At 44.7% G+C, this 21,655-nt stretch overlaps 1 protein-coding gene and 2 long non-coding RNA genes across 5 annotated transcripts in view; 2 read left to right on the forward strand and 1 right to left on the reverse strand.

Moving 5' to 3' along the window:
• Positions 1–462: 462 nt before the first annotated feature.
• Positions 463–21,655, reverse strand: part of LOC138846476 (uncharacterized) — a 28,573-nt gene continuing 7,380 nt past the window's right edge. For both annotated transcript variants that reach the window (XR_011383989.2, XR_016224787.1), the window contains exons 2-3: positions 18,939–18,975; positions 463–2,452 (exon numbers count right to left, since the gene is read on the reverse strand). This is a non-coding gene — a long non-coding RNA (uncharacterized LOC138846476). The remainder of the gene's footprint in view (positions 2,453–18,938; positions 18,976–21,655) is intronic.
• On the forward strand, positions 1,442–21,000 carry LOC149120808 (uncharacterized). Of its 2 annotated transcripts, none has more exons than XR_016224789.1 (2): positions 1,442–1,535; positions 4,420–4,770. It is a non-coding gene; the product is annotated as an uncharacterized LOC149120808 (long non-coding RNA). The 2 variants fall into 2 exon arrangements; XR_016224788.1 differs by lacking the exon at positions 4,420–4,770 and adding an exon at positions 20,656–21,000 and having other exon boundaries at positions 1,448–1,535.
• On the forward strand, positions 13,602–15,452 carry ZNF529 (zinc finger protein 529; the record flags this gene model as incomplete). The annotated part of the gene is given in 10 exon segments (XM_008257171.5): positions 13,602–13,845; positions 13,848–14,014; positions 14,017–14,053; positions 14,056–14,233; positions 14,235–14,471; positions 14,473–14,523; positions 14,859–15,010; positions 15,013–15,048; positions 15,051–15,104; positions 15,107–15,452. Coding segments are annotated over 10 exon segments (1,368 nt in total), but the record flags the coding sequence as incomplete, so codon positions are not given.

Raw genomic sequence — 21,655 nt, forward strand, 5'->3', positions numbered from 1 at the left:
AATGTAGCCAGAAAATGTCTTGTGGGAAATTAAAGAATTCACCGCGCTGAACTTCAGGAGGAAGAGTTATTGCTCAGTTGGGCCCCTGCCATCCATGTTAGAGATGTGGAATGTGTTGCTGGCTTCCAACTCCGGCTCAGCTCAGGCCAGGCCAGGCCATTGTGGGCATCTGGAGAGTGAACCAGTGTACGGAAATCCTCTTTTGGTCTCTCTGAAATTTGAAAAACAAAACAAAGTAAGTCTCATATTTGTAGTACTGTATTTCTTAAACTAGTTTTAAGGGCACACATTTTTTTCCTATTCAGGATAATCTCCCTTCTGCCATGTAAGAAAACATTCACACATTTTGCGTACCACAATGGATGAATGGATAAGGATTTCACCCTGAGTGCTTTGGTTAGTTCTCAAATGATTCCTTTGTTGCATCCACTCAACAGCTGAAACAGGATATTAAAAAACCAGTGACAGTCACACATGAATTTTATTGAAAATGAGAGGCAAGGCGACTGATCGGGACCGACACTCCTTACCAGAGTGCGGCCCCCAACAGCAGGTTACACAGCTTTTTATAGTATTCTGTCCACTAGGGCTCACAATTTCGAACTGGACCCCTCATATGAACAATTAAAAACAAAACAAAACAAAAACCAAAATAGGTTGTAAGATAACAACAAACCCAATAACAGATCCAAGATATGGTTGTAAGATAGCAGCGAAGGACACATTAATGTCAACTTAGTTCCTGGGAATTTGGGCCCACATAGTTTCACAAGATACACCCTTAGCCGTTAGCGAGCAAAGCTAATATGTACAGAAGCAAAAGGTCTGCAATTAGCTTTTAGCCACACTCACTCCATTTTGATTTTGACTCTACACCTTCCCTAAAAATCTGTCTTTAGAAAGGTTTATTATACATACATATAAAATGCACAGTAAGCTCACAAAAACAGCCTAACAAAATCTCTAGGATACAACCGCCTAGACCCCTGTGTCTCAGTGGGGCAGTGATTTTGTTGTCATACGAAGTAGGAGTTGCAGATGTTGCAACTTCCTTGCCTTCTTCAGCCTTCCCCGGCTAGGATTCCAGTTCGCTCCTGGGGTACGGTTGGGGGCAAACCAGGCTTCCTGTTCCTTCCTCCGCCAGCTCTGGCCCCGGGTTCCGGTAACCTCGAATGCCCTCGTTTCCGGTTACTTCTCGGGCCTCGGTGGTCCCAGAGGACCGTCGCCCAGCTCTTCCTCGTCAGGGAGAGCTACCAGCTTCAATCCTCCAAGAAGAGGAAGCGATCTGCGGGCCCTGCAACTCCAGGATCGCGGGGCTTCGCGCAGACTCCGTCACCCGTGGGCAACACTTGAACGTGTGAGTACGTTCGTGGTTGGACTACATTTCCCACAAGCCTCAGGACACTCGTGGTTGGACTACATTTCCCACAAGCCTTAGACGTTCGTGGTTGGACTACATTTCCCACAGCCTCAGGGCATTGACAGAACGACCTTCGGTTCCACTTTCCTGTTGAGGAAATTTCGGGCTGTGCCTGGTGAGTTGAGGTGACCCAGGTCAGGATGCGCGAAGATCCGGCGTTGAGGAGACGCGGATGGACCATGTGGAGCCGGGAGCCTCAGGCCAGGCCCACGTACGCGTGACCTGACGGCGCCGATGGCCGCTGGTGCTGTTGTTTGTGACGGCGTCGTCGTGGAGTGTTTGGAGAGAAGGGCTGAGCGTGCGCTCCCTGACAGGTGTCTAGTCAGGCTCCCAGGGCTTGGTGTGTGACACCGGTGCGTGAACGAGCGTAACTGAAGGAGGCGAAGTGTGGGTTTTTTCAGTGAGCCCGTGGGAGTGGTTGTGTTTTGGGTCATTTCTCCGATTCTGTGGTATATAATCTCCATTACACGTATATCTTCGAGTATACGGGAAACTTCATGTCCCCCGTGTGAGCGTATCTGTGCCCGTAAAGACTCCAATGCCTGTGTTAACCAGAAGCGCCCCGCACTGGTGCGTGGTCTGTCCCCAGTGCCCAGCCCACTGCTTAACACGGAGTGTGGCTGGAGTGCGAGCCCATCCTCAACTCAAATGTAGGTCTCCTGGTTTCGTGGAAAGTGGCTCCCTGGATTTTCTTTGATCTGTCCTTAGATGTTATAGCTGCTTGGAGAGAAGTGGTCGTTAGAAGGGAGATCATGGTCGGCGCCACGGCTCACTAGGTTAATCCTCCGCCTGCGGCGCTGGCACCCCGGGTTCTAGTCCTGGTTGCTCCTCTTCCAGGCCAGCTCTCTGCTGTGGCCAGGGAGTGCAGTGGAGGATGGCCCAAGTGCTTGGGCCCTGCACCCGCGTGGGAGAACAGGAGAAGCACCTGGCTCCTGGCTTCGAATCAGCACAGCGCACCGGCCGTAATAGCCATTTGGGTAGTGAACCAACGGAAGGAAGACCTTTCTCTCTGTCTCTCACTGTCCACTCTGCCTGTCAAAAAAAAAAAAAAAAAAAAAGGAGATCATGAATTTCAGCCCTGGAATGAACGTTCCAAGCAGAAAATCACACATGCACAGATGTAGGAGATTTTCCTGGGAGACGCCTCTTTGGAACCCATTTACACCAGTTTCCTGAGCTGTGCCCCCTCGAAACTGCTATGAACTGAAAGCATTCATAATATTTTTCTCTGATATGGGGAAGAGTCGGCAGTGTTGTCTTTTCCCTCCCCCATCTGGTATTTCGACTGTGAGATGGGGCTTGTGTGGTGGTGGATGGCCAGGGTCGTCTTAGCTAGCCGGTTCGGGATCTCACTGGTCCCTTCTCCTTGGCCTTGTAGTTCTGCAAGAGATGGCTACTGAAGTGGAAGGGAGAATTGCCGCTTGATGGCCAATTCAGGGTCAGTTTGTGTTTATTTTTGTTCTGTTAAATGCGGCTTAATCCACTATATCAATGCCTGCCCCAGCTTTGGAGTTTTTTTTTTTTTAATGATTTATTTATTTACTTTGAAAGAGTTACACACAGAGAGAAAGAGAGGCAGAGAGAGAGAGAGAGAGAGGTCCATCATCCGCTGGTGCACTCCCCAATTGGCCACAACGGGCGAAGCTGCGCTGATCCTTAGCCAGGAGCTTCTTCCAGGTCTCCCACGTGGGTGCAGGGGCTCAAGGACCTGGACCATCTTCTATTGCTTTCCAAGGCCAGAGCAGAGAGCTGGATCGGAAGAGGAGCACCCAGGACTATGAAATCCAAGTATCATACAAAATGCCATTATACAAATTATACTTGAAAGGACAGGTTTATAAAACAGAAGTAGAATAAAATGATAACGCTGTAAATATGTATAAAGGGCTCTGTGTTGGGTAGCAAAACCAGATTGAGCCTTCTATTATTTTTTTAATAAATATTTTTTTTCTTTTAGACATTCCTAAATTATCCTATTGATTTTGATGTTTCTTTTTTTTATTGGAATTATTTTATTTATTTGAAAGACAGAGGTACACAGAGAGAGGTAGAGCCAGAGAGAGAGAGTCTTCCATCTGCTGGTTAACTCCCCAAATGGCTGCAACAGCCAGAGCTGAGCTGATCTGAGGCCAGGAGCTTCTTTCAGGTCTCTCATGCAGGTGCAGGGGCCCAAGGACTTGCATGGACCATCTTCTACTGCTTTCCCAGGCCATATCAGAGAGCTGGATCCGAAGAGGAGCAGCCGGACTCGAACCAGCGCCCATATGGAATGCCGGCACTTCAGGCTGGTGCTTTAACCGCCGCACCACAGCGCAGGCCCCTGAGTCATCTATTATTATGCTGAAGTTGTCACCTAATTCGATCAGATTCTCTGAACTAGTTTTATGATATGCAGCTTTGTGTAGAAGGCAAGAAGACGTGCCCTCCTTTCCTTTCTGAGAATCTCTGACAAACACTGTCAGTGGAGAACTACAGTGTCAGGACTGGCCTCTGAAATGGTTAGGTAACATTATAAGGAATTTCAAATTTCACCATAAGAAATAGAGAATTTTAAAAACTAATGGAACAAGGGACATATACTCTGTATAGTAGGCAAATTTTTAAAAGATTTATTTATTTATTTGCAAGGCAGAGCTATATATATAGAGAGACAGACAGAAAAATATATCTTCCATCTGCTGATCTGCTGGGTTCATTCTCCAAATGCCTGCAACAGCCAGGTTTGGACCAGTCCAAAGCCAGAAGTCAGGAGCTCCATCCTGGCCTATATGGTTGGCAGGGCCCAAGTACTTTGACCATCTTCCAATGCCTTCCAAGGTGAATTAGCAGGGAGCCAGATTGGAAGTAGAGTAATCAGGACTCGAACCAACACTGCAGTATGGGATATGGGATATGGGATATGAGATAGGAATGCTGGCATCATAAGTGGCAGCTTAACCTGCTGTACCACAATGCAGGCCCCTTTTTGAAAACTCTTAATTCTTCTTTGTCCCTTCTAGTAGTCCTTTCTCATGTATGCTGGTGTGGGGCTGGTGCTGTGGCATAGTGGATAAAGCTGCTGCCTGCAGTGCCAGCATCCCATATGAGTGCCAGTTCGAGTCCCAGCTGTTCCACTTCCAAGCCCGCTCTCTGCAATGGCCTGGGAAAGCAGTAGAAGATGGCCCAAGTGCTTGGGCCCCACACCCATGTGGGAGACCTGGAAGAAGCTCCTGGCTCCTGGCTTCAGATCAGCCCAGCTCCGGCTGTTGCAGCCATTTGGGGAGAGAACCAGTGGATGGAAGACCTCTCTCTGCCTCTGCCTCTCTCTAACTCCGCCTTTCAAATAAATAAATAAGTCTTAAAAAACAGAATGAAATGTGTATGTTGGTGTGCTTAATGGTGTTTTGCATTCTTTAGGCTCTATTTCTCTTCATTGTTTTTCCTGTTCTTCAGTTTATCAATCAAATTTTCTATTTCCTCTGCCAGTTCATATCTACTATTAGGTTCCTATAGTGAAGTTTCAATTTTGATACAGAATTTCTAGCTGTTTATTTTCAGTTGTCTTTATAGATATTCTTTATTTGATGTGCCATTATGATCTGACCTTTATTTACTTCTTTAACAATGATTTCCTTTTGAAGTCTTTGTCTACAATGGTTGTTTTCACAGGAAGTTTATATTTCTTCCTTTTCCTGTATCTTTGCCTTTCACTTTGTTTTTGTGTGTGTGAAAAATGAACATACTTTAGACAGTTATTGGAATTCTGATACTTTCATCACCATCCTCCTTGTCTTGGAGCCAGTAATTATTTGTTTGTGTACTTGTGTAGTGAGTGGCTAGATTATTGTAGTGAAGTTTACCTGTGCCACAGTATAAAACCTCTCTTGTTACTCCTTACAGGGTAAATAGCCTCCTAGGCTGTTACTACAGTCACCCTCAGATAACAGTGCTTTTGACTGTTTTTGACTGTCTCTTTTCCCTGACCACACCCCTGATGTGACTGACAGCAGTATTGTTTTCAACAGTTGGGGTATATACTGTTTCACCAACTAATGCAATCAAGTTGGTGCTTCGCTGAAGTGATACTTCTGTGATCAGCCTTTGCTGATTTGTCTGGTGTCTCTCCATTTCTCTCTGGCAAAGCAGCCAGATGTCATAGCATGCATCTACAATTAATCTTCAGTCTTTTCTCAATTTCTTTTCAGCAAAACTTCCACTCTTTTTGCAATTGCCCTTACACTTAAACTTCCACACACTGTTGCAAGTGAAGTCAGTTCCTTTGGGGTGGGATATAGAATTCTGTGCTCTGTGGCCTGTTTGCTGCTGCTGCCAAAATCTTGGAGCCAGCTTCTCCCTGATTTGAGTTTCTGGGTAGACTGGCTTCAACTTGTAGAAAATGATGAGTATAGATGTATAGAATTAGAGAAGACATTGGGGCTGGGGCTGCGGCTCACTAGGCTAATCCTCCGCCTTGCGGCGCCGGCACACCGGGTTCTAGTCCTGGTCGGGGCGCCGGATTCTGTCCCCCTTGCCCCTCTTCTAGGCCAGCTCTCTGCTGTGGCCCGGGAGTGCAGTGGAGGATGGCCCAGGTGCTTGGGCCCTGCACCCCATGGGAGACCAGGAGAAGTACCTGGCTTCTGCCATCGGATCAGCGCGGTGCGCCGGCCACAGCGCGCTGGCCGCAGCAGCCATTGGAGGGTGAACCAACGGCAAAGGAAGACCTTTCTCTCTGTCTCTCTCTCTCACTGTCCACTCTGCCTGTCAAAAAAAAAAAAAAAGAGAGAAGACATTGTGTAACCTAAAGATCTAAGCATAAATGTGGCTGACATATATTCAACAAGTAGACTACTCTGTAGCCACTAAAAGGCATTTACCAAATAATTTGTCCTTAGAAATAATTCTTAAGTATAATGTGGAATGGCATATAGCAGTGATGAACTTGAGGCTTTGAGAAATTTTAAAAGTTTGTTTGAATCCCATTTTCTTCCTTTTTCTTTTTCTTTTAAAGATTTATTTTATTTTTTGAAGGAATTACAGAGAGAGGTAGAGACAGAGAGAGGTCTTCTATCTACTAGTTCACTCCCCAGTTGGCCACAATGATCAGAGCTGTGTCAAAGGTGGGTTTTTCTATCCATTGAGGCACCAAAGACAGCATTCTTAACTGTTAGACTATGCTGGCTATAAAACCAAAGAATTGGCATAGGTTTAAATAACGTAAGATCTTTCTTTCTTTCTTTCTTTCTTTCTTTCTTTCTTTCTTTCTTTCTTTCTTTCTTTCTTTTTCTTTCTTTCTTTCTTTCTTTCTTTTAAAGATGTACTTATTTATTTGAAAAACAATGGGGGGGGGAGAGAAAGAGAGAAAGAGATCTTCCTTCCAATAGGTCACTCCTCAGATGACTGCAATGGCTGCAGCTGCACCGATCCAAAGCCAGGATACGGGAGCCTCCGCCAGGTCTCCCACACAGGTGCAGGGCCCCAAGGACTTGAGCCCTCCCCCACTGCTTTCCCAGGCCAGGATCGGAAGTGGAGCAGCTGGGACTTTAACTGGTGCCCAATGGGATGCCCGCACTGCAGGCGGCGGCTTTACCTACTACACCACAGAGCCAGCCCCAAGACATTTCTTTACTTGTCCACAATTTCTTGTGCTTTGTAATTCTGTGATTACTCTAAAATGAATGTTCTTCTAATCCACGCAGTATTTCTCTTCTCTGAAATACTTGTCAATATCATTTTGACTTCATTTTCTAAAACTCACTTTGACTTCATTTATTAACACTTTTAACTGATTCTCAAAAGTATATTTTTAGAATTGGTTATAATTTTAATACATTGTTGTATTTCTTTGTTATAAGTAGAGTGTCCCATTTCTGGCCAGTTGTCATCACCTTATCGGAGGAAGTTAAGATGCTCTAGAGCAGGGGTGGGGAACCTTTTTTTTGCAAAGGATATTCATAATATATTTTATTTGTGGGCTATATAAAATTATTAACTTAAAAATTAGCCTGCTATAGATTTACTAAATTTCAAATCCTGCCTATAAGTGCCTTGGCAGGGCCAGACCAAATGAATTTGCAGGCATTAGCCTGTGGGTCAGGTGGATGTGATAAAAAGTGAGCAGGTCTGGATGAGTGCAGGAAATGCCTTCCCCAGAACAAAAAGCCCAGTTGGTCTGGGTGGAGGTGAGCTCTTGTGATGTTAGAAAACTCCCTCCAAAGGACTGTGGTAAAAACAAGTCTGGAACTTGTGAAAGCAAATTAAGATCTTCTTCAATGTAATCAATTATTTTCCTGTTCATATTTAGACTTACAATTTGCCTCTATTGACACTCATAGAAAATACTGTCATTCATACATTCAGTCTTTGGTCAGTGTCCACACTGAGACAGACATTGCGCTAGCTCCATCAGTATATTTCTGCTACTAGCGCCATCAGTATAATGGTGATTGAGACCTGTACTTGTCCTGCTCTCATGGAGTTGACATACTAGTAGTTGAGAAGTAGAACAAACAAGTAAACAGAATGAACACACACACACACACACACACACATATATGAATAAAGGGACAACATATGATGGTGGAAGAGCTATTACAGATAATATGGTCAGAAAGGGACCTTTGTAATCTTAATTAGACATTCTATGATATAGTTCCATATCAACGATTCACCTAATTTTTTGTCACAGTTAGAAATCTTCACTTCCCTCAGTATGTTTCTGAATTTGCTGTGATTTGTATACTTGTGATTTGCCCTCATGCTCTTTGGTAAACTTGAAATGTAATTCTAATGGGAAAGGCAGCAAGACTGTGTCCTTTATATTATGGCATCTAATTAGCCACAAGAAATGGGTACACCGTTTAAAATTTTACAACTTTCTCTTATTTATGTCTCATCTGGATGTATTGATTTTCATCAGTTCAGAATACTTTAGCACACCACAATCTTTGTTTTTTTGATGTCCAATTACATAAACATAGGGATATAATCACCCCATGGTGAGTTCTGTGCCTTGGACTTCGTGAGTTGATTTTTGAATTAATCCTTGCTTTCTGATACAAAATTTTCCAAGTCTCACGCCATACTCTCCCTACCCTAGACTTAATACCTAACACCATAACACCTGAATCAGTTGCAAATGTTTCTTTCTGGGCTTCTATTTTATTTTGTTTATCTTGTTTTAGTGTACAAACATTTTTTCCTCTTTTCTTGATTCTTTATAGCCTTAGCTCCTTCAAGTGATTTCTGTATCCATTGGACATGACTCACTAACAATATAAAACTTCTAAACTTTCCAGCACAATGAACCAGGGCTTATCTTTTTTTTTTTTTTTTTAACAGGCTGAGTGGACAGTGAGAGAGAGACAGAAAGAAAGGTCTTTCTTTGCCGTTGGTTCACCCTCCAGAAGCCACCGCGGCTGGCATGCTGTGGCCGGCACAGCGCGCTGATCCGAAGCCAGGAGCCAGGTGCTTATCCTGGTCTCCCATGGGGTGCAGGGCCCAAGCACTTGGGCCATCCTCTACTGCACTCCCTGGCCACAGCAGAGAGCTGGCCTGGAAGAGGGGCAACCGGGACAGAATCCGGCGCCCCAACCAGGACTAGAACCCGATGTGCTGGCGCCGCAGGTGGAGGATTAGCCTAGTGAGCCGCAACGCCGGCCACCAGGACTTATCTTATACTTCCCTGTTCCTGATTAGGAACCAGACATTTATTCTAGGATCTCTGGTTCATTATCTGCTTTATGATTACAACCTGCACATGGTTATTTTTTGATTCAGGCAAATATTTGGAACTGAGACAGACATTGTGTTCAGTGAATTTCATGCATTACATAATTCATGCAAATTTTGGAAATTTTATCTGTCTAGAAAATTAGTCTTTACATTTTATGGCTTTGGGGGCTCCTATCACCTTTCTTTTTCTTTCTTTCTTTTGACAATCAGAGTTAGACAGTGAGAGAGAGACAGAGAGACAGAGAGAAAGGTCTTCCTTTTTCTGTTGTTTCAACCCCAAGTGGCCGCTATGGCTGGTGCGCTGCAGCCTGTGTGCTGAGCCGATCCAAAGCCAGGAGCCAGGTGCTTCCTCCTGGTCTCCCATGCGGGTGCAGGGACCCAAGCACTTGGGCCATCCTCCACTGCCTTTCCAGGCTACAGCAGAGAGCTGGACTGGAAGAGGAGCAACCGGGACAGAATCCGGCGCCCCAACTGGGACTAGAACTCAGGATGTTGGCGCTGCAGGCAGAGGATTAGCCTAGTGAGCTGCGGCACTGGTCCCCTATCACCTTTCTTTCTTTTTTTTTTTTGACAGGCAGAGTGGACAGTGACAGAGACAGAGAGAAAGGTCTTCCTTTGCCGTTGGTTCACCCTCCAATGGCCGCCACGGCCGGCGCGCTGTGGCTGGTGTACCACGCTGATCCGATGGCAGGAGCCAGGTACTTCTCCTGGTCTCCCATGGGGTGCAGGGCCCAAGGACTCGGGCCATCCTCCACTGCACTCCCTGGCCACAGCAGAGAGCTGGCCTGGAAGAGGGGCAACCAGGACAGAATCCGGCACCCCGACCGGGACTAGAACCCAGTGTGCTGGCACCGCAAGGCGGAGGATTAGCCTAGTGAGCCTCGGCGCCAGCCCTATCACCTTTCTTTAGGACACTTTATTTTGATTCATTTTCTTCAGTTGGAATATATATATATGTGTGTGTATTATTGTTCATTTAGTTTTTTAAGATTTATTTTATTTTTTTGAAAGACAGAGTTAAAGAGAGAGGTAGAGACAGAGAGATCTTCCATCCACTGGTTCACTCCCCAAATGGCTGCAATGGCCTGAGCTATGCCGATCTGAAGCTGTGGGGAGCAACTGGGAGCAACTAGGACTAGACTAAGTTACTGGAATTAAGACTTATTCTATGCATCTGCTCTCCCACAATATGGCGCTGGGAGAGGAGAAAACAGCTTCTACACAGCTGCCTCCAGTTCAGCCAATAAACTGTAGGACTTGCTCCTGATTGGAGGAGAGCAGCGTACTCGGCGTGTGGGCAGCCAAGTTGGGATTGGCAGAGGAGGATTATAAAGGAGGAGAGAGACGGCATGCACCAGGAACATCTAAGGGGAACACCTAAGGGGAACACCTGTGCAGCCCCCGAGAGAGCCGGCCGGCGGTGTGCCGCTCCCCTGCGGAAGTGGGGAAGGTGGCAGGGGGAACCGCCCTTCCACGGAGGTGGAAGGGACAGTAGCCAACCCGGGAAGAACCAGCAGCAAACCCGGGGAGGGCCGAGCAGACGAAAGAACAGCGCAGGGTCCTGTGTCGTTCCTCCACGAAGAGGGGGAGCGACATAATGGTGCCGTGACTCGGATATGAAGCCTAGGCAGGGCTTAGTGTCATTCCTCCACGAAGAGGGGGAGCGACATAATGGTGCCGTGACTCGGATATGAAGCCTAGGCAGGGCTTAGTGTCGTTCCTCCACGAAGAGGGGGAGCGACATAATGGTGCCGTGACTCGGATATGAAGCCTAGGCAGGGTTTAGTGTCGTTCCTCCACGAAGAGGGGGAGTGACAGAAGCCAAGAGCCAGGAGCTTCCTCTGGGTCTCCCATGTGGGTGCAGGGGCCCAAGGACTTGGGCCATCTTCCACTGCTTTCCCAGGCTATAGCAGAGAGCTGGATCAAGAGTAAAGCAGCTGGTACTTTTACCAATGCCCATATGGGATGCTGGCACTGCAGGTGGCGGCTTTACCCACTATGCCATGGCACTGGCCCCATAGTTTAGTGTTTTCATCAAAGAATAATGCTTGCATTATTTCACCCTTGTTATACATTACATAATTCAGTCACAGGCAATTGTTCTTACCATTTATCATGCAATGTTTATCACTTTAAATTTTCTTCAGCCTATATATTACCAACCTCCAGACAGCATTGCCAAATTACTTTGGAACGATTACCTTAACCTTTTGTCTACCTACTCTACCTTCTTTATTTTTTAAAAAATATTTATTTGAAAGCCTGGGTGACAAAAAGAGAGGAAAAGATAGAATGAGAAAAAGACCTTCCATCTGAAGATTCACTTCCAAAATGGTCACAAGCCAGGAACCTGGAATTTCATCCTGGTCTCCCACAAGGGTGACAGGGGCCCAAGCACTTGGGCCATCATCTAGTATTCTCCCAGGCACATTGCATGGTGGGAGCTGGATTAGAAGTGGAGCAGGGGGCTAGCACTATGGTGTAGCAGGTAAAGCCACTGCCTGTAGTGTCAGCATCCCTTATGGGCACCAGTTCAAATCCTGGCTGCTCCACTTCCAATCCAGCTCTCTGCTGTGTCCTAGGGAAGCAGTAGAAAATGGCCCAAGTCCTTGGGCCACAGCAGAGAGCTGGATCAGAAGTGGTGCAGCCTATACTTGAACTGACGCTCACATGGGATGCCGGTACTACAGGGGCAGCTTTACCAGCTATGCCACAGCACGAGCTACTAGAATTTTTTTTAAAGGTTCATTTATTTATTTGGAAAGAGTTAGAGAGGTAGAGAGACACAGAGATCTTCCATCTGCTGATTCACTACCCAGATGGCCACAATGGCCAGGGTTGGACCAAGACAAAGCCAAGAGCCAAGAGCTTCATATAGATCACCCACATGGGTGGCAGGGCCCAAGCACTTGGGCTGTCTTCCACTGCTTTTTGCAGGCTGTTAGCAGGGAGCTAGATAGGAGCAGCCAGGATGTAAACCAGCACTGATATGGGATGCCAGCATCACAGCTGGCAGCTTTTTTTTTTTTTTTTTTTTGACAGGCAGAGTGGACAGTGAGAGAGAGACAGAGACAAAGGTCTTCCTTTGCCTTTGGTTCACCCTCCAATGGCCGCCATGGCCGGCACGCTGCAGCTGGTGCACTGCGCTGATCCGATGGCAGGAGCCAGGTACTTATCCTGGTCTCCCATGGGGTGCAGGGCCCAAGCACTTGGGCCATCCTCCACTGCACTCCCTGGCCACAGCAGAGAGCTGGCCTGGAAGAGGGGCAACCAGGACAGAATCCGGCGTCCCGTCCGGGACTAGAACCCAGTGTGCCGGCGCTACAAGGCGGAGGATTAGTCTTTTGAGCTGCGGCACCAGCGACAGCTGGCAGCTTTACCAGCTAAGCTACAGCTAAAGGATGTTGCCCCATCCTTTTGGAACTGAACATACAACTTAAAAAATGGATATGAAAATAAGGAACCAATATTGGAATAGAGACAGAAAAACAAATGCAGATCAGTTAATATATCCTGAGGATAGTTAACTTAGACCTGAACAGTGAAAAGGAACTGGCATACAAACAGCCTTTGTTTTTTTAAAAAATTAATTAATTTGAAAGGTGGGGGTTACAGAGAGGGAGGGAGATACAGAGGGAGGGAGATACATCTGCTTAATAACTCCTCAAATGGCTGCAACAGGTGAGGCTCGGCCAGGCTGAAGCCAGGGAGCCAGTAAGTTCATCTGAGTTCCTATATGGGTGGCAGGGGCCCAAGCACTTGGGCTATCTTTGCTGCTTTCCCAAATGCATTAGCAGGGAGTTGTACCAGAAGTGAAGCAGTGGGGACTCAAACTGGTGGTCACGAGGGATGCCGGCATAGCAGGCTGCAGCTGAACCTGCTACACTACCATACCAGTCCCCAAACAGCCTGTTTGTGAAAGATGAAACATTCTGTGCTTAGCTCTGAGTCATTAGAAATGTGCTTTTATCTAGAAGGTGAAAAAAGATTAGAAGAAAGAAGAAAATAGATTAAATGAGGTCTTAAAAACGGTTCCTTGTTGTCCATGGGAAAGTGTTTGGCTTTTACTGTAGGAAAACAAAAACCACCACAAAGTTGTTGATATAGACATGGTTAAATTTTAATCTACATTAGCAGTATCTCTACATGACACTAATGATCAGTGCTACAGCTGTAGATTTTGATTCCTGTTCTCTGAATTGGTTCCTGAACATTGTACTTACCAAAAAGCTCCCAAGGTGCTGATCAACGCTGCAATTTTAAATATGCCGACTAAATCTGCTCCCTTTATCACAAAGCTCACAATTTTATAATACATGATAGCATTCTCTGAGCTTTTGTCTCTCTCCAAATTTCATAACACCATTTTAACCATTCATTGACACTGTGAATTATTTTCAGTTGTTTCATCTGCTTTCTATAATCATTTTCTTTTTATGACACATGAAAAGAAAAGTGATTTTTTCCATTTCTTTCAGATTTGGAGTGCAGTTATGAGACAAAGAGTTTATCTATAGGAAAGGACATTCTTGAAAACAATGGTTCTCAGTTGGAAATAACAGAAGGCAGCAAATTTTCTGGTCTCAAAAGGTCCATTTTCAGAAATAACTCACGGAGCAAAATCAGGATTGAAGCACAAAGACCTGAAGTAGAATGTTTCAATCCAATGAAAGTCATCTGTAGAAAAGTGCCCAAGTACAAAAATCACAGATTTCTTAGATAACTCAGAGAAGGCATGACAGTGAGAAGTCCTTTGAATATATGGAATGTGAAAAATTCTTTAATTCTGACTCAAACTTTGATGAATATCAGAGAATACATACTGGTGAGAGAAAGTATAAATGTAATGAATGTTGGAAAACCTTTGGGATAGATAAGATAAGTTACATATAGTACAACTGAATATTCATACTGGTGTCAGGCCTATAAATACATGGAATACAAGAATACATTTACTTTTAATGAAGACCTTCCTGTATACCAGAAATTCCATAGTAATGAGAAGTTCTATAAATGTAAGGAATACAAAAGAACCTTTGGAAGAGTTGCAGAAGTTACTCCACTTCAAAAAATTCATGATGGTGAGAAACCTTATGAATGTACTCTGTGGGAAATCCTTTAGATTGAATGGAAAACTTACTTAACATCAGAAAATCCATACTGATGACAAACCTTACAAGTGTATGGAATGTGGCAAAGACTTTAGATTTCATTCACAACTTACTGAACACCAGAGAACCCATACTGGTGAGAAACCATACAAATGCTTACATTGTGATAAAGTTTTTAGAATTAGTTCACAGCTCATTGAAGATCAGAGAATTCGTACTGGGGAGAAACCTTTGTAGAGAACTTGCCGGACATCAGAGAATTCATACTGGTAAAAATCCCTATGAATGGCCGGCACTGCAGCTCACTAGGCTAATCCTCCGCCTGTGGCGCTGGCACCCCGGGTTCTAGTCCCAGTCAGGGCACCGGATTCTGTCCCAGTTGCTCCTCTTCCAGCCCAGCTCTCTGCTGTGGCCCAGGAGTGCAGTGGAGGATGGCCCAGGTGCTTGGGTCCTGCACCCCATGGGAGACCAGGAGAAGCACCTGGCTCCTGGCTTTGGATCAGCGCAGTGCACTGGCCGCAGCGGCCATTGGGGGGTGAACCAATGGAAAAGGAACACGTTTCTCTCTGTCTCTCTCTCACTGTCCACTCTGCCTGTCAAAAAAAAAAAAATCCCTGTGAATGCAAGGTGTATGGAAAGGTCTTTAGAAACAGTTCATCCCTGACTAGACATCAGAGAATCCATACTGGTGAGAAACCCTATAAGTGTAAAGAATGCAAGAAAGCTTTTGGAGTAAGTAGTGCACTTACTCGACATCAGAGAATCCACAACTTTACCAATGTAAGGAATGTGGGACATTCTTGAGACTTGGACACTTATTCAACATCAGAGAATTCATACTGGAGAGAAACCATATGAATGCAAGGATGTGGAAAGGCTTCTCAACATAGTGCATCCTTTACAAAACCTCAGAAAATTCATACTGGTGAAAAATCCTATAGGTGTCAGGAATGTGGGAATGCCATTAGTGTGGATAAGCCTTGGGCCTCTGCACCTACATGGGAGACCTGGAAGAAGCTCCTGGTTCCTGGCTTCAGATTGGTGCAGCTCTGGCTGTGGCGGCCATCTGGGGAGTGAACCAGCGGATGGAAGACCTACCTCTTTCTTTAACTCTGTTTTTCAAATAAATCTTTAAAAAAATTTTAAAAAAATGATGTTTCTAGGCTCCATGGCCCCTCTGTATTTAGAAATAGAATTGTCCAATCATAGAGGATGTATATTTTACAGCTTTGTTCAATATTACCAGATATTTCACCTTTTTATATCAATTAACATTGTTAATGTCTACTGATATACGATGGTCTCTGTTAGTCCATTTCTAAATGTGTGGAATACTCATACATATTTACCTAATGTTTTGAGTGAGTTTCCATGTGAGTTTATTATCTGAGCTTTTTTTCTTTTTAAACGTTTTTTAAAGAATTATTTTATTTATTTTGAAAGACAGAGGAGTTACAAAGAGAAGTAGAGCCAGATAGAGAGTTCTTCCATTCTGCTGGTTCATTCCCCAGATGACCACAACGGCCAGAGCTGAGCTGATCTGAAGCCAGGAGCCACCTTCCTACAGGTCTCCTATGTGGGTGCAGGGGCCCAAGGCCTTGAGCCGTCTTCTACTGCTTTCCTAGGCCATAGCAGAGCTGGGTTGGAAGAGGAGCAGCCGGAACTTGAACCAGTGCCCATATGGGATGCTGGTGCTGCAGGCTGGGGCCTTAACCCGCTGCACCACAGCACTGGCCTCTGGGCTTTTTTTTCACACTGACTTTTGGTATTTGTGCTCTTTTGCCTTTTCATGGTTTTGTTTGTAACATTCAAATACTTTTCTGTGCTTTATAATTCTTTGCTTGTTAGGTGTAATGTACTTATCTTCCTCCAGAACTGAAGATCCCATTTAGACAAAATGTAGCCCTGCATTTTTAATGTAATTTTCTTGTTTTGTTATTTTTATTTTTAGATATATAATCTCCCTTTATTTCATCAGATGGTTGACTTTTTTTTTATTTGTTTGACAGGCAGAGTGGACAGTGAGAAAGAGAGACAGAGAGAAAGGTCTTCCTTTGCTGTTGGTTCACCCTCCAATGGCCGCCACGGCTGGCGCGCTGTGGCCAGCGCACTGCGCTGATCTGAAGGCAGGAGCCAGGTACTTATCCTGGTCTCCCATGGGGTGCAGGGCCCAAGCACTTGAGCCATCCTCCACTGCACTCCCTGGCCACAGCAGAGAGCTGGCCTGGAAGAGGAGCAACTGGGACAGAATCTGGCGCCCCAAGGGGCAGAACCTGGGACAGAACCCGGTGTGCCAGCGCCGCAAGGTGGAGGATTAGCTTAGTGAGCCGCGGCGCCGTCTTGGTTGACTTTTATTGTTATTTTGTGTTCACACAGTATATTTCTCTAAATATATGTCATACACACACAGAAAATTACTTTTAAGGAGGCATTTCTTCTCCAGTCAGTACCAACCAGGATTCAAATGGAAGAAATGCTTTTGTCTGTTTGATGCCAATTATTAACCTAATCAGTGTCTTAAAAGTTAGCAATCTTTTTTTTTTTTAGATTTATGTATTTGAAAGTCAGAGTGACACAGAGAGAGAAGGAGAGGCAGAGAAAGAGAGAGGTCTTCCAACTGCTGGTTTACTCCCCAGATGGCCACAACAGCCGGAGCTGCGCCGATCTGAAGCCAGGAGCCAGGAGCTTCTTCCGAGTCTCCCACCAAGGGCTTGGGTCATCTTCCACTGCTTTCCCAGGCCATAGCAGAGAGCTGGATCTGAAGTGGAGCAGATGAGACTCAAACAGGCGCCCATATGGGATGCTGGCAGTGCAGGTGGCAACTTTACCCGCTACGCCACAGCGTCAGCCCATAAAATTATCATTCTCTTAAAAACCTTTCGCTGGCGCCGTGGCTCAATAGGCTAATCCTCCACCTTGCGGCGCCGGCACACCGGGTTCTAGTCCCGGTCGGGGCACCGGATTCTGTCCCGGTTGCCTCTCTTCCAGGCCAGCTCTCTGCTATGGCCAGGGAGTGCAGTGGAGGATGGCCCAGGTGCTTGGGCCCTGCACCCCATGGGAGACCAGGAAAAGCACCTGGATCCTGGCTCCTGCCATCGGATCAGCGCGGTGCGCCGGCTGCAGCGGCGGCCATTGGAGGGTGAACCAACGGCAAAGGAAGACCTTTCTCTTTCTGTCTCTCTCTCTCACTGTCCATTCTGCCTGTCCAAAAAAAAAAAAAAAAAAAAAACCTTTCAAAGGATAGACATCTATAAATATTTCAGTGATTATAAACTGGTTACTGGACTTATAATTAGAGGGTTTACAATGATACATTATCACATTTCTATTGGTTTTGCATATAACATTTTTGATTTTGATTCCTTTTCATAATTTCCTCACGGGGTTGGGGCAATTCAACAATCAGTCTACCTTCCTTAACTTTAGTAATCATCCATAATCATATCTGTTAAGGCAGCTGACCTGGTTTTGTAGTCAATAAGATCATGAACCACTGGTTTTTGGATTTTTGTAAGAGAATTTAACTATTAAATTTAAGTAAATCTATATCACCATCATTTATTATATTTTAAATTTGAAATTGATGTATCTCCCAGAATTTATATGCTCTTGAAGTTTTATATGGTTACCAATGGTAAGCCATTTTCTCATTTTATATACTGAGCTATGTTTTCCATGTTTCTTATTAAAGTAGCTTAGAGATATGTAATTGGTGGCTACTTCATTTCCTATTCAGGAAGAGAATGAGTTTCTGTTGTTCCTTTTTATTAGGATATTTCCTACTTTATATCTTTGAAATAGAGTAGCACATTGTTTACTGAGCTATTATGTGAACACCACTACAGAATTAATCTTTTTAAAAAGATTTATTTTATTTATTTGAAAGGCAGAGTGACAGAGAAAGGGGGAGATACAGAGTAAGAGATCTCCCAACCTCTGGTTCACTCCCCAAATGGCTGCAATGTCCAGGCGGAAGCAGAGGCCCAAGTACTTGGGTCATCTTACACTGGTTTCCCAGGCGCATTAGCATGGAGCTGGATGGGAAGCAGAGCAGCTAGGCCTCTAACTGGCACTCTGATAATGGGATGCCGACGTTGTGGGTGGCTGCCTAACCCGGTGCACCACAGAGCCACTCCTGTTTTACTCTTGGATCCCACTCTACTTTGTTATTCTGAGTGCCTATGAGATCTTTTTTAAAGATTTATTTATTTATTTGAAACCCAGAGTTACAAGGAGAGCCAGAGGCAGAGAGAGAGATCTTCCATCCACAGTTCAGTTCCCCAAATTACCACAATGGACGGGGCTGGGCCTGGCTGAAGTCAGGAGCCAGGAACTTCTTCCTGGCCTCCCATGTGGATGCAGGGGCCAAGTACTTGATCCATCCTTTGCTGCTTTCCTGGGCACATTAACAGGGAGTTGGATCAGAAGCGGAGCAGTTGGGACTCAAACCAGTACCCATGTGGGATGCTGGCACTGCAGGCGTAGGCTTAACCTTCTATACTGCAGTGCTGGCCCAAATAAAATTTTTTTTTAAATGATGATACAAGGATTTGGTGCTAATCTGATAGAAATGCTGATCTTGGAGGAGGAAGAAAAACAATTCTCTTTCTTGTTCACCTACTACGGAAAGGCCATGTGAGGAGACAAGGAGCCAGACATCTTCTGGGAAGGGGGCCCTCAACAGGAATTGGATCTACCTGTACTTTGATGAGAGACTTCACAGCCACCAGAACTCTGAAAAAAAAAAAACAGTGTTATTTAAGCCACACAATCTGAGTTTTACAGCATCCTAACCAGAAGATAGAATTTGGTACCATGGAATAGGGTTGTACCAGGAAAATTGCTAAAAATATGGAAGTTAAGGATTTAGAACTGATCATGGGCAGAGAGGCTCGAAGAGTTGTGAGGTAAATATTAGTAATGGGGATGTTTAAAGATGATTCTGAAAAACTTAATAAACATTCAAGGTAATTATTGATAGGTAAGAATTTGGATCAGCCATATTTTACTTCTTTTATAGTAGCTTTGCTGATCTTTTGTTCCTTCAGATGATATTCTTTATCAGTGTATTTTGATTACTTTTTAAAATTTTTAGTGTATATGTTAAGAGCTTTTGCTTTGTGGTTACAATTATATTTACAAGGAACATCTTATAGTTAGAAGAGATTATGTTTAATTGATAATATTAATCACAGAACAAAAAATACTCTCACTCCATTCCTTCCGTGCACTTTTTTTCTTTTTTTTAGATTTATTTATTTACTTGAAAGTCAGAGCTACACAGAGAGAGGAGAAGAGGCTGAGAGAGAGAGAGAGAGAGAGGTCTTCCATCTGCTGGTTCACTCCCTAACTGACTGCAACGGCCGGAGCTGCACCAATCCAACGCCAGGAGCCAGGTGCTTCTTCCAGGTCTCCCATGCAGGTGCAAGGACTTGGGCCATCTTCTACTGCTTTCCCAGGCCTTAGAGGAGAGATGGATCGGAAGTGGAGCAGCCAGGACTCAAACTAGCGCCCAATGGGATGCTGACGCTGCAGGCAGCAGCTTTACCTGCTACGCCACAGCGCTGGCCCCCAGATTTTTTTTTTTTTTTTGAATTACACATTAACATCCCTTTCTTTTCTGTTTAAAAATTCCTTTAGCTTTCTTGTAAGGCAGGTTGGATTGTCTGCCCCATCATTTTTGAAGGAAAGCTTTGTTGGGGACAGTATTTTTTTTTTAATATTTATTTATTTTACTTGAAAGGCAGAGTTACGAAGAGGCACAGGCAGAGAGAAAGAGAGGTCTTCCATCTGCTGGTTCGCTCCCCAAATGATTGCAATGGCCAGAGCTGGGACGATCCAATGCCAGAAGCCAGGTTCTTCTGGGTCTCCCACATGGGTGCAGGGGCCCAAGTACTTAGGCCATCTACTGATTTTCCAGGCCACACTAGAGAGCTGGATCAGAAGTGGAGCAGCCAGGACTCAAACTAGTGCCCATATGAGATGCTGGCAGGTGATGGCTTTACCCGCTATCCCACACCCTTAAACAATATTCTTAGCAGTTTTTCTCCTTCTTATGCAGTTTGAATATGTCATTCAACATCCAACTTTGAGAAATGAACTACCCATTGTGTTAAAACTCTCTTCTCTTGCTGTTTAGGATCCTCTTAATGCCCTTGATTTTTGAGAGTTTGATTATAATATCTACTGGAAGTATTATTTGGATTGAATCTGATTGGTGAGCTTCAACTTTCTTCTATATAGATTCTACTTTCTCCAGGTCTGAAAAGTTTTTTCTTCTTTCTTGAAATAAATTGTATAGCATTTTTTTATTCTCAAATCCTTCTTTGACACCAATGACATTTGATGATGTTCCATACATCCCATAACTTTTCATTCCTTTTTTTTTCTTTTTCTGTATTCTCTATTTTCAAGAAACTTGTTTTTGGGGCTGGTGCTGTGGCGAGTGGGTTAATGCCCTGGCCTGAAGTGCTGGCATCCCATATGGACACGGGTTCGAGTCCCGGCTGCTCCACTTCCGATCCAGCTCTCTGCTATGGCCTAGGAAAGCAGTAGAAGATGGCCCAAGTCCTTGGGCCCCTGCATCCATGTGGGAGAACTGGAAGAAGCTCCTGGATCCTGGCTTTGAATCAACACAGCTCCAGCTGTTGCAGCCAATTGGGGAGTGAATGAGCAGATGCAAGACCTCGCTCTCTCTCTTTCTCTGCCTCTTTTCTGTGTAACTGACTTTCAAATAAATAAATAAATCTTTAAAAAAAACCACATTTTTTACTTCACTGATTATTCTTCTTGGATGGTTCTGCTGTTGATGCCCTCTGTTGTATTATTCATTTTGCATACTGTACTTTTCAGCTCCAAGTATTATAGCATTGTTTTTTTAATTGCTTCAGTCTCTCCATTTCTGGAATCACACACACTGTAAAGCCACATTACACATGAGTCTTACACTGACTCCTTGGCTCATGTAAGCTCTTATTTGGATGGGTTGGTGGGAAATTTGTGGAGGTTACAGGTAGTGTGGGAGCCCTGTTCAGGCACTCAAGACTGGACAATCTGTGGACCTTGCTTCCTGCCATGTAACACTCTTCAATAGTCTGCATTATGGAGTCCTCTCTGGCACAGGTGGACAGCCACTCAGGCTCTACACATTGGCTTCTGCTACCCTCATCCCCTCTCTGTGTTCCTAGTCTCATGCAGGTAATTCAGTTCTGTTTGGGGTGAGGCAGGAGTCAGTCTCCTGTGGAGGAAGTCAGGTTGATGTAGAAGTCAAGTATCCACCACTGGCTTACATTCTCCAGTGTAAAAACCATGATTCTGGGAGAAGTAGCATATGTTGTCTCACAGTACACTGGGGAGAGGCGACATAGCAATTATAAGGATCCAGTATTTTTTAATTATTTAATTTTTTTTTTTT

Source organism: Oryctolagus cuniculus, chromosome 18 (assembly GCF_051225735.1).
Source record: "Oryctolagus cuniculus isolate XC-2025 breed Fujian yellow rabbit chromosome 18, ASM5122573v1, whole genome shotgun sequence".
In the NCBI taxonomy this organism is placed as follows: domain Eukaryota; kingdom Metazoa; phylum Chordata; class Mammalia; order Lagomorpha; family Leporidae; genus Oryctolagus; species Oryctolagus cuniculus.